Below are 13,318 nucleotides of genomic sequence, written 5' to 3'. Positions count from 1 at the left end.
ATGCTGAGTGCATGACCATCTGCTGTGTGGGAAACTCTGCCAAACTGGTGAAACTACATTAATCAGTGAACTCGCTCCATACCTCGCATGGTATCATCATTAACAACAGATGTTCAGAAGACATGACATGAAGACATCATATATATATATATATATATTATATATATATATATATATATATATATATATATATATATATATATATATAAAAAATTCATTTAAAAGGATGGAGGTTCTTTCATAATAGTTAAAATTAGCAAGAATCTTAGAAATCGTAAGAGATTAAATAGAAGGTTTATCCAAACAAAGCACCACAAAACACATTCTAAATACTTTGAATGGACGGTTTAATTGTGTGAAAACTACAATACAATTTTTAATTTTAGTGGCAGGAAAAGTGATCTGTAGTGCTATTTGCTCCACTCACTAATAAACATCAATGTAATGTTAACCAGTAGTAGGAACGCCTATTTTTGACTCCATAGTACAGTGACTGGTGACTTGCAGCGATAAAATTGTTGTATGTGTAAATGTAGCATAAGGTTGTGGCCCATACTGCAGTGCCCAGTGCCTACTCTACTACTGTTATGAATTGTGGCTGATGAAATTCCTATTCGATTATTGTTTTACACATAACCAATACATAATTCTCTATTGCAGTACTGCTCAACTTACAGTTGGGGGAAAAATAAATAAATAAACAAATTTGCTGTGTTTTTTGCTGTTGTTTTTTTGTCAATCAAGGTTGTTTGTTTGTTTATGTAAAATAACTATTTAGGCACAGAGTTTTACTTTTTTTAATTACAAAACCTTTCATTGGATTATAAAACAATGACAATGCCTCATAAATGCTACAATAAATGTATCTGGACAAAAAGAAATAAATGCCAGATAGTTACTAAACTATTAGTAAATGGATGAGTTTTTTATGTGGGATCAATCACAGCACTCACTAATAGACAGAATAGACCAGTGGTTCTCAAAACAGTGATTTTTTTTGTTACGCTCCTGGAAATCACAACCCAACATTAAATATACTAAATAGCCAAAAATCTGTGCATGTCTGAGCTTCCTATTCCTGACTCCAGTTCCCACTTTGTATTTATAACAGGTTCCATTCTTTTAAAAAGGCTTTGTACTAGATTTTGGACACTGGATAGGGATTTGTCTTCATTTAGTCATAAAATTATTATTGAGATCAGGCACTGATGTCCGACAAGAATGCCTGGCATGCAGTCGGTGTTCCAGTTCGTCTTAAAGGTGTTCGGTGGGGTTGAGGTCAGGGCTCTGTGCAGGTCACTCGAGTTCTTCCACTCTTACCTTAGCAAAACATTGTTTTGTGCACAGGGGCACTGCAACTGCTCCATAGGTTCAGTAAAGAGAAACTGTAATGTTAAAGCCTACAAAAGGCATTCTGTGCCTCCACCTTTGTGGGAAAAATGGCTGTGATGTTTATTATTTTACAGTTCTAAGTCTGTATGACTGGTTATCTGTTCTACTGTGATTTGGGATTTTAAAAACAAATCAGCTCTGCTAAATAGCCAAAATATTATTGTGTACATTTAAATTACGAGCCTAACAGTTTGCTTATGCTCGTAAAATCAGTGTTGAGACGGTCTTTGGGATTTTTTTTTACAGTTAAAACTTTTAATGTGGTATTAAAGTTAATAGGATAAAAGCAATAATATGGTGATTTCTTCATTTTAAACAGTTCTCAAGTGATCAGGATGGACTGGAGGGATCAACTGTTAACACATTTGCTTGGTAATCCTTCTCTGACCTTCCCATACAGTACCAGAGAAACTGATTTGCTTAAACCACAGTACAACATTCCAGTAAAGACTGTTCACCACAAACATAGTGAATTAACCAAATAAAACCTCTCAGATCATGTTAGGGCACACACACAGACAGATAGACAGACAGACAGGCTGATAGATAGATAGATAGTCTAAATTATACACCCATCCAATAGATTTACTGATTCTAGCCTTTTTGAAAAATAATCACGCAGTACAAACTCGTACAACTCTTGTATTATTTATACCGAATACACACCTTGGGAACGTCACCTACTGGCTAATTCCACACTCTTTCATTTGAAACCGATTAATGCATACATACACACACACACACACACACACACACACACACACACACACACACACAAACTTACATACTTACACACATACATACACACACACACACGGTCCACATCTGAGCAGCTATTACAGGGAAGCGACAGTAAAACTACGGTAAAGATCCAGTGACTCACTCACATTTGCCAACAGCGGACAATTTACACCATTACAACATAGACGTTTAATTAACTAAATGTATAACGTTGCACCGTTTTAAACAAACACACACACACACACATACATACATACACACTCACCTGAGCTCAGCGTTACAAAACGTCGGGTCGCGTGAACTGTTTAAAAAGCTCGTTACCAACCGACAAAGAGCTAAAGATAACGTTATTTCACTTACAAAGTACGTGTGCGTTATAGACAAATACTCTAATACTGAATAATGAAAAGCCGAGAGAATTAATGGGCTTAAGTAGATGAACAAAAAATTGAAGGAGGACAAACGACCTTTCACTTCTCTCAGAGAAAATATACGCGGAATGGTGGGAACGGTGCTGGACGACTGGAATCCAAAAATCTCACCGGTTGTATAACAAACGCCACGCTTTTGGATACGTAGTGCACTACATAGAGCCACGAGCGCCGTTGTGAGACACTACTACTAGTGTGCTTATCTAGAAAGTCAGGAGGTATAATGAGACACGGCCTCACGGTTTTTCCTTAGCTGGGCCTGCTGAAAGCGCCCTCTATCGGCAGGATTCTTACAACCACGACCCACCCGTTGCATGAAATCAGTTCAACAACAGAGGCAGCATTTATAATTATTGTACGTACTGTAAGTAAATAAATAAAAAAAATAACAAACAAATAAATCCACGTTAAAAAATACATTAGTGCACAATATTTTATGTCCTTCATATAGTCTTTTACTGTGTAGATTAAAACTTAAAGCTTCAGTAGGCATCAGTGGGCATCAGTGGGCATCAGAATCAAAGGAACAAGGAATTTGTTGTGTTTTTAAAGTGCTTTTGTTACATTACATACATACACACACACACACACAAACATACATATCTAGCATGAGGACAGTAAACATTTAAATAGTAAGGATTTACATAGTACTTGAGAAAGAGGCAGGAATTAGTGATGGAGAATGAATTACAGAACAAAGATAATAATACCTGTATTAGCTGTTTAAGACGGATATGGTACGGGGGGTAAAACTGCTTTTGTGCCTAGATGTTCTAGTGCACAGAGATCTGTAGCATCTTCCTGAAGGGATAAGTGCAAGCAAGTTGTGGCCAGGGTGAGAGGGGGCTTTAATGATGTTACCTGCCCGTTTCTTCACTCTAGAGTTGTACAAGTCCTGAAGGTTGGGCAGGTGAACACCAATGATACTTTCTGCTGTCCTAACAGTCTGCTGCAGTCTTCTTAAATCTGATTTGCTGCCTGACCCAAAACAATCAGATATAGAAGAGCACAGAACCGACTCATTAACAGCTGAGTTAAACTGTGCCATCTGTGCCTTTGTAATGTGCAAATTGTGCAAATTTCAGGAGTTTGACAGATGGGTGTTTAGAGGTGCAGTCATTTGTGTAGCGAGAGAAAAACAGTGGGGAGTGAACGCAGCCCTGAGGAGCTCCAGTGCTGATGGTGTGGGTGTTGGATATGAGTTTTCCCAGCCTCACTCGCAGCTGCCTGTCTGTCAGGAAGCTGGTGATCCACTGACAGATGGAGGTGGGTACAGAGGGCTGTGTCAGTTTATTCAGGAGGGTACCTGGGATGATGGTGTTGAAGGCAGAGTTGAAGTCCACAAACAGGATCCTTGCATAAGTCCCTGGTTTGTCCAGATGTTAGAGGATGTAATGCAGTTCCATGTTGACTGCATCATCCACAGAACTGTTTGCTCGGTAAGAAAACTGCAGGGGGGTCAAACAAGGGTCCAGTGATGTCCTTCATGTAGGCCAACACCAGCCTCTCAAAGAGACGTTAAAGCAATGGGTATGTAGTCATTTAGTCTTGTGATTTTTGGTTTCTTGGGTACAGGGATGATGGTCACACATTTGAAGTAGGAAGGGACTTCGCACAGCGCTAGTGATCTGTTGAAGATCAATGTGAAGATGGATGATAGCTGGACAGCGCAGGCTTTGAGGCAGGCTGGAGAAACACGGTCTGGGCCTTTGGCTTTCCTTATCTTGTTTTCTATCTTACATCATCTTCACAGATTTTGATCGATCATATTCACAGGCATGATGTGTTATTCTCATTTGAAAGGTTTTTCACTTAAATTTACACTTCCTTATTTTCTGGTCATTAAGAATGAAGTCAATAAAGATTTAGCAAATTATGATTCAACTTTAATGTATCTGCAGATCAACCTTAAAAATGTATACTTGGTACAATACAATATTAAATATGTAGGGTAGGAATTTACAACTTTTAGTAAACGGAATATAACTTATTTACTAATTGCTAAATGAATGTTTCTGATGGCCATTTAGGCATTACGGTTCGAGAATTTACATCCATACTGTGAAGACCACTGAAGAGAACTTTTCTAAAAACATACAACACCAAGTTACAACAGATTATGTGAATTAATCCCTGAATATTTGTACATGATCTAAAAAAAAATAGGTATCAAATGTACAATGACAAAGCACTTTACTTATAATTCAAGTGTAAGGATGTGTATTTTGATAATAATTTATTCATTCAGCTCTACCTTGTTAGGGAATATCCAGAGCCTATCCTGGGAATACCTGCGAGTGTAAGGTGGGAGTACAACCTGAATAGAACAGAAGTTCATAGCAGGGCACAGTGCACAATGCACACACATTCACACTTACAAACAATTTAGAGCTCAGGATTGAATTGGGCAGCCTGGAGCCATGAGACACCACCACTATCCGCTGCATCACTGTGTCGCCCAATTCTGAGAACACTATGAAAAAAAAGCATTCAGAGCTTAGTTTATAAAACATGTTGACTTTTATTGCTTAGAGAATACAGCTTACAGCTCCTGCAAAGCCATATGAACACGTGCCTCAACTAAAACTTACCAATCGTCACAAGATAAGAATTGACCACACATTCACAATGTAACTTCTACACATTGCACCAGAGAGCTACAGAGGAACAAAAACCTTCTGCCTGGATATGAAAAACATTTTACAGTTTGATAGTTGCTATCAGTATAGGGACATTGATGGTGGTGTAGTTCAGTGCCATCAGTGACCAGAGTTTCTTCCTGTAAAGAGTGTAAAACTGTCCAGAGGTTTCTTAAGACTATCTGGTAGCTGAAGTTTCATCTCTATCTTTGGTACTAAAGAGACAGATATTTTTCTTAAGTTCTCCTTTCAATACTGTTTGGAACACAGGCCAGACAAAAGCTGCATCCTACATTACTCTTTACTCTTACCACTTTAAACTAAAACGAAACAAAAAAAATGTCCTACTTTACAACCCATCTCAGCTCTCTGCCAAACACACAGAGCAGCACAGGGAAGAAACCATTGTTGTAAAAATCAATTCTCAAAAAAAAAAAAAGAAAAAAAAAAAAAGAATGATTTTAACACATAACTATTTTACAAAAACAAAAAGCAAGAAATCTACAGGACACCTAAAATAGGAGGCATTTGAGTTTCAACACTCATTTCCTGCACCAAACTGAGAACAATTAAACATAATTCTTCTGCTGCCAATATATCATAGGACTCAATATCCAAAAACAATGATGCACATACAATCTGGTGCCTTAAAATATTTTACCTGTCGGAAAGAAAAGCAGGAATTGATGAAGAAGAAATGTGTCTCTGAAAAATAAAAGGAGGAGGGGGAAAAAAAGGTCTAACGCTATTTTGACATAAGGGGAGGGCCAAATAAAACAGCCGCCTGGCCATGGTATTTTCTAAAAAGTCAATATAAACGGATACTGTGAGTAAGAGAGAAAGTCAGAGCGAGCGAGAGAGCAAGAGGGAGCGAGAGAGAGAGCAAGAGAGAGAGCGAAAGAGATATCACATGTCATCCTCTTCATCGTCTTCCTGGGAGGACCGGGCGTGTTGAGCTGCGGTGGCTGAAGCTGCTGCTAACTGAGCCTGCTGTGCTGCCTGTTGCATCTGCAGCCACTCCTGCTGCGCGAGCTCAGCCTGCTGCTGCCGTGCCTACAACACACACAATAAATGCGAGAGGGTCATGGACCACACTGCTCCATACACAGGCACAGCACAATATTAGGAATTCAGCACAGATTATGACTGCCATATAAGCCAAAATTGAACACTGTGGACATCTTGGTCTCCTCACTACATGCTTTCCTGAAAAAACTTTTTGTAGTAGGCACAAGTAAACTGGTTTAGTTCTGATGCTATATAGCAGTATATTGCAAGTACCCTATACTGCCAAAAGTATGTGGACACCTAACGATGCACACTCAGGCCTTCCTGAACATTGGGAAGCACACAACTGCAGTGTGCATTGTACACTTCAGCATTAATATGGCCCACTTAACACCTGGGTGATCAGATCGCAGGTGGACCGGCGAGACACAGCCATTCATGGCGTTTATTACTTCAGCAAAATCCCAATTCATGTACCCTTAAGGACTGTTCAAAAGATTTCTTTGTGTGATTTTCCACTGTATTCATTTTTCACCCTGTGAAAAATTTTGGCCCTGTTCACACCCATACTTAGTAAAGTCAATTTGGGATTCAATCACCCAGGATGCTTCCAAATTCAGGTGTAAATGGGGCCTAAACCTGTTCCAGCATGATAAAGCCCCTGTGCACAAATGCACTATGCACCAGGAATTCTCACCAGCGCCTCACTAATGCTCGTTTGGCTGAATAAACACAAATCCCCACAGCCACACAAGTCTTCCCAGACCAGTGGAGGTATTAAACACAGCAGATGGGATATTAAATATGAAATGAGACTTTCAAAAAAATATTTGAGTGTGGTGTTCAGGTGCACACAAACTTTTGGCCATGGAGTGTAAAAGCTTGTATAAAAGTGCCTACTGAATTTCTGAGAAATAACTAATACCAGTGTACTCTGATGTTAATATGTTGATGGGTGGTTTTTGAAGCTGTTTTTCAACCCACTAAGCGTGTTTAAAATCCCCAACACTATTGTGAATAATATTTTCACAGCCACAGGACACAAATACACACACTCACAGAAGTGCTGAGATAATGATTAAACATTTAGTCACGTTTGTGTTGCTGACCTTGGCGAATAACTCCTGCTGCTGGCGGAGAAGCTCCTCTTCTGGGATGCCGAGATTTTCCAGACGTGAGCTGGCCTTTCTCCGCTTCAATGCGACTGTCTTACATTCCTGCAAAACGTCCTTCACTTCCGCTATGTAGGATCCAAACCCGAGACTTTCGAGTGCTTCAAGAGAAGAGGGGAAAAAAAGAGAAGGGATTTATTGATCATTTGTGCCTGTGATTCATTAGTCACAAATATTCCTGGCCTGTATCCACAAACAGGCCGAGAGCACAGTATTAATGAGCTTTTCAAACCAATATTTGAGGCACTACTGAGTTTATAGAAGAATACAAGTATACAGGAACAGTATTAAAGAAGAAAGCTCCCACAGAAATGACTCTCTGCTAACCCACAAAGCAAAAACAATGAAGTATATTGGGTGTGCCCAAAATAAAAACAAAATACTATAAATCCCTGCTTTCTAGTGCTGTATTTAGAGACCGTCTTATCACTGTCTTATACATCCCATAATCCAGAGTGTCAGCTAGCCTGTAAAAAATGGACATTTGTGATTATCACAGATTTAAGATTTTATTTCTAGGTAGAATTGTTTGGAGTCATTATAGAATTTTTCTTCTATATTCTCAAACAATAGATTAATCTATTTCATCTAATGGGCTGTTCATGTATGTCAGTAACCTGGCAACGCAGTGATTCATGCTGCCTTCAATGCTTGCCTCAAACTGTTTCCTTACTGGTACCATTGTAGATATATAAAGGCTGCTTTCTAAAATAAGCATAAAACAGAGAGGCATCAAGGAAACAAGGCAGCATTTCTGACACACCCCTACATCCCAGGGAAAGAGGAGTGGCTTGTCAGTCCCAGCAAATGAGGCATGGACTCTGTGCCTGTCCGTCTCAGGGAAAGACGTGTGTCTTCTGTGCCTCAGTCCCAGTTAAAAAGACATGGCCTTTATGACTGTTAGGCTAGATGAAGATTCTTCCTCACAACAAAAATTTTAAAAAACAGACCCAAAGTAATACATCACATTAGGTACAGGAAAAATCAACCAAGAAAACCAAGCAGCTGCACAGGTAAAAGTTGTATCCTTTGTTTCACTATATACCATATAGTGCTGTAAACTAAATAATAATGTAGAACAGCAAAGCCAGTAGGTTTAACTCAGGTATTACTCTTCTTTAGAAGAACTTTAAATCACCAAGTTGCTCGTCCTGTACAGACACTTTCTGTATTTGATACAATTTCCAGAATCAGACTTTAAAAGAATCTGAAGTTTGCGGTATCTGACCAAAAACAAAATAAATTATTATTATAATTATTAATGTTGTTCTACATTTTATCAGGTCAAAGAGCTAAATTTCCCTCATACTTCACACAAAAATAAAAGCCATGAGCTTTACACAAGTACAGCTTAACATGGATGATGAAAGCCACCACCTTATCTAAATCTTCATGGCAAGGAGAACAGGTTAAAGCTACCAGTGGTATTAACTCCAGTATCTAGATCACACTCTTCACTTTCTGGGCTTTGAGATGACCTCAACCCACAGTGCCCTCCATCACCACAATCATCAATGGATCCCTAACATCTGGTTATCTACCAACTACCTTTAAGAGAGCAAGGGTTATTCCCATCCTAAAGAAACCTGCTCTGGATCCATTAGTCATCAGTAACTACAGACCGGTATCTCACCTCTTTTCTTTCAAAAATACTTGAACGCATTGTGTATAATCAACTGCCTGTCTATCTCTCACAGAACAATGGACCATGGATAATCAACTGTCCTTTTCCTCACATGTTGCAAATGTGACACACTCATGTCGGTTTCTTCTCTACAAAATCAGAGGATTCGGCTATTTTTGTCCACACAGGCTTGTTCAGTCTCTTGTCATCTTAAGACTGGACTACTGCAACTCACTGCTGGCAGGTCTAACTATGAATGCAATTCATCCTCTGCAAATTATCCAAAATGCAGCTGCATGACTTGTTTTCAACCTGCCTAAATTCTCACATCCCACCCCACTGCTACGTTCCCTCCACTGGCTTCATGCATCAGACTCAAAACACTGACACTTGCCTACAAAGCCAAAAATGGTCCAGCCCCTCTTACCTCAAAGCTCTTATCACTCCTCGCATTGCACCTCGCAACCTCAGAGCTACCAGCATAGCTCGACTGGTCCCACCATCTCTCAGGGTAAGAGGTAGGTATACAGCAAGACACTTTTCTGTTCTGGCACCAAGGTGGTGGAATGAACTTCCCCTAGATGTCTGAACAGCTGAGTCACTGGCTATCTTCAAACAAGAGGTGAAGAACTACCTATTTCTGATACACTTGAACTAAAAAAAAAAAAAATAATAATAATAATAATTAAAAAAACTGAACAGATTTAGGTTGATGGTAGCCTAAGTCTGTAACCTAGTGAACCATTTTTAATGTTTTCATTGACAGAGACTTAAAAGCACTTTTGTACGTCACGCCAGATTAAGGCGTCTGCCAAATGCCATAAATGTAAATGTGGTGCATCAGGGTAGGAGCTATTAAATGGGATGATTTGTTGTGGAGAAAAAAACACCACTCAAATGCAAGTACTATCTGTGTCTTTACACCCTAACCATGCAAAGTGTCTTGAATAAGAGGAACAGGCGAGTGCGTATTTGTAAAATTATTTGTTTAACCAAAGAGAGACTTGCTCTTCTGTTTGCGAAAGAACAATACGTGATCTTGTGGAGGCATTTAAAATGGAGTTGTTTACAACCAACAGCACTCTGGACTTCTGTATGCTCAGTACCTACAGTCTGCAGTTCAAATATGAACATACATTAATATATAAATATAAATAAAACAGAAATAACAGAATATATCTCTCATTTAGGCAACATTTAAGCCTATAACTTACAAGGTACCAGATCCCAAAACTCACTCTTCAGATGATGTTAGCTAGCTAGTAGTACACCTTGGAGGACACTGAAACAGTTTAAATAGAGCTTTGAGGTCTCTGAATTTGAACCTGATTGTCTGCCATCTTTGCAGGCTACAAGTTTGCTTCCAGAGTGACACGGTAATCAGTCACAAATATTGAAATTATTGAATATCAGTTTGATCTTTGTACGTTTTTGTTGTTTAGACTTAAACAACGTTAAATGTCAGGACTAACAATTAAACCTGTGTTCACATAAACTTTATATATACTGGTCTGCAAACTCAATGACAACCTTTGTATTCTATAAACTCTCTAGCTGGAAATGAGAAAGATTTGAAAATGTCTAAACCCAGCGGGAAAACCATGCTGACTGTGTATGTGGTCCAGAACCTCAAACTTGTTTAATTTCCACTACCTTATACACAACAAAAACAAACATACAACCACAAAACACAAGTTAAACAAAGTTCAGAGGAAGCCACACCATATCCTCCTATGCTTATAAATCAAACAGGAAGAACTTCTGATATATCCAGCACATGACGATCACGCATTAAAAATCAAGGTAAAAGACCACTGCACCGTGGTGGTCTGTAACAGGACACAAGCATTTATATTGTACATGATGGATGTTCATGACATCATGCTGGAAGACGACCCTATACACATGTAGTGCAAAACACATTATAGGCATTAGGTTACAGTATTTATATTACTATACGTTTTAATAACTTTTGTGCCCAAGCTTTTGTTATAACATGAATATTATAAATATAACAATATAAGATATCTAAAATGTTACCAGCTTGGTTATTATGGTATCAGTAGCCATATAGTTTTAAACCTGAGGTGACATTGGTGAGATACCTTTAAGGACTAAAAGTAGAACCCCATCCTCTTTTGGATAATCGGAACATGAGGTCTTTGTGTTTAAAACAGTAGGTCTTATGTACAGATCTACAGTATCCAGGCAAGATTGATCACTGAAGCATGAGTGAGACTTGGGCATACACTGGTTTTAGAAAGTGCAAATCTCTTGGGAATACACTGTCTTCTGCTAGGGACATACATGATGCTGCTTAGAAGGATGTTGTCCTTACACTGCCTTCTGTTCCATTCTGCCTAAAAGCCACTTGGTCTCGGGGCATTTAGAAGTGTCATCGTGTATCATGAACATCACGATAGACAGTATAACAAATTACTATAACAAACTGATGACTAGGATAGAACAAGGTATAATTAACAGGAGCGTCCACATGCACATGCACGTGTGAGCGTGTCTGTGTGTGTGTGTGTCTGTGTCTCTGTCAGTGTCTCCCTGTCTCGGTGTGCGTGTGTCTCTGTCTGTGTCTCCCTGTCTCGGTGTGTATCTCTGTCGGTGTCTCCCTGTCTGTGTGTGTCCCCATGCTCACCGTTGATGACATGCTCCGGGGAGATGGTCTTCTTTTCGGACTTGTTACAGATCTCATTGGCCTCAGATGAGACCAGGTGGATGAACTCGGTGCAGCAGTTCACCACCAGCTCCCGGGCGTCGTTGGCCACTCGCACGTTGGGAAGCGTTTCTTTAATCATCTTGTTGATGGCCGCCCTCGGGATGGTGAGGTCGTCGTCGTTTCCGGACGAGGAAGCCATTGTTCACCTCTGAACTCACTTATGATTTCACGAGAACTTCTCCAGAGCGAATAGAGGTCCAGTGTTAAAGAGACGGAAGCCAAGCCGGTCACTGAAGGCTCTGCTTCGCCCACAGTCCTGCCTTTATTATGACAGGCTGGACCAGCAACAACACGGAACAATAACAGACGTGTAGCGAACACACGGAATGTACAACTACAAGTGTATAAACACGCGTCTGGTCTGATGTTTAAACCTGTTAGTCATTAATGTTGGGTTCCTGCTACCAAAACAAATCACCTTACACTGGAAACCTGTCTATATGAATAAACTGATCATAAACGGGGCCATTCTGAAGTTATAGAGCATTAAACGCCCCAGAAGCTACATTTAATTCATTACTTTTATGATATTAAATTCATCCCACGGTTGTTATAGCGATCTTCAGAATCAATCCCACAATGCAACGCTGAAGGATATCCGGTGCCGTTTTCAGACAAGTCCCGCCCCTCGAGCGTTCTGATTAGCTATAAGGAAGACCGTTCTTCTAGGTTCTGATTGGTTAGATTTGTCGAAGGCACGCGAATGTAGCCAATCAAACGCGAAGTGGGAGCTTTTCAACACACTGCGTTATAGTGACATCTGGTGGTTAGTCTGGAAATGAACATAGTAATCTACTGAATGCCAGTGGATCTTTCAGCGGATTTTTCCACAGGTTGTGGTTGTGCTTGTTGGATCAACGGGAAAAAGTGAATGGTTGACTTGTAGATCAGACTCTGATGGTTATTTTTTGTGTCGAACTGGACATCTCATGTCCAACTGCATTATTTCAACAACATAATCTTAACATAAACGAGTGATTTACCCTGTTTTTTATTTTTTATGTATGCTGAGATGTACAATAGGTCATTTCTTTAAACTTATATATAAATATATAAAGATGTAATGTTTATATTTCACACACACACACACACACACACACACACACACACACACACACACACACACACACACACACACACATTTATATTACTATTGTTATGTTAAACAAAACCACATAGAAATAGAGTTTCAGGTAAATGCTAGATTACTGTAAGAACTTCAGCGACAACAGACAACAGAACAGAAAACGGTACAATTGTGAAGCATGCACATCAGCCTGACTTTACGACAGTATTACTACAACAGATAATAACCATGAAGAACTGGTTAGCAACCACAACAACTATATTATAAATATGTTACCCATTGTGTTTATGAATTATAAAATAAATCAATCTTTCGATCTTTCAGCACAACAATGGTCAAATAAAGCACACATCCAAGTCAACAAAGACCATCAGAAAAAGAGGACCACTGTTTTGGAAAGGCCCAGTCAGTGCTTAGCTCTCTGTGATATCAAATGTGACTTCTGGAATAAAGAGGAGAATCTTTAAAATGACATGAACAGGGCTATGCATGG

The 13,318-nt window shown here is 39.4% G+C and overlaps 2 protein-coding genes across 3 annotated transcripts in view; both read right to left on the bottom strand.

Moving 5' to 3' along the window:
* gng12b (guanine nucleotide binding protein (G protein), gamma 12b) overlaps positions 1 to 2,744 on the bottom strand; it is a 47,182-nt gene extending 44,438 nt beyond the window's left edge. Inside the window, exon 1 of one of the 2 annotated variants that reach the window (XM_060867846.1) lies at positions 2,399 to 2,744. The gene's annotated coding sequence lies outside the window, so the exon portion shown is untranslated. The remainder of the gene's footprint in view (positions 1 to 2,398) is intronic. The other variant, XM_060867845.1, reaches the window with a different exon arrangement.
* Positions 2,745 to 5,065: 2,321 nt separating this feature from the next.
* On the bottom strand, positions 5,066 to 12,334 carry dr1 (down-regulator of transcription 1). Its single transcript, XM_060867842.1, has 3 exons — positions 11,658 to 12,334; positions 7,321 to 7,484; positions 5,066 to 6,256 (listed from the first exon to the last, which is right to left on the bottom strand). The coding sequence occupies exons 1-3, from the start codon at positions 11,875 to 11,877 to the stop codon at positions 6,110 to 6,112; spliced, it is 531 nt and encodes a 176-aa protein (XP_060723825.1). The 5' UTR covers positions 11,878 to 12,334; the 3' UTR covers positions 5,066 to 6,109.
* Positions 12,335 to 13,318: the final 984 nt, after the last annotated feature.

The sequence above is a fragment of the Tachysurus vachellii genome, chromosome 4 (genome assembly GCF_030014155.1).
Source record: "Tachysurus vachellii isolate PV-2020 chromosome 4, HZAU_Pvac_v1, whole genome shotgun sequence".
In the NCBI taxonomy this organism is placed as follows: Eukaryota; Metazoa; Chordata; class Actinopteri; order Siluriformes; family Bagridae; genus Tachysurus; species Tachysurus vachellii.
Note: the sequence above shows the minus strand (reverse complement) of the source record. Positions and strands in the feature narration are given on the sequence as shown.

Excerpts from the sequence above, each read along its gene's own strand:
- dr1 (XM_060867842.1), bottom strand. The coding sequence starts at position 11,877 with ATGGCTTCCTCGTCCGGAAACGACGACGACCTCACCATCCCGAGGGCG. Across the intron at positions 7,485-11,657 it reads CCCGGAGCATGTCATCAACG|CACTCGAAAGTCTCGGGTTT; the intron begins GTGAGCATGGGG and ends CTTCTCTTGAAG. Across the intron at positions 6,257-7,320 it reads AGCAGGAGTTATTCGCCAAG|GCACGGCAGCAGCAGGCTGA; the intron begins GTCAGCAACACA and ends TGTGTGTTGTAG.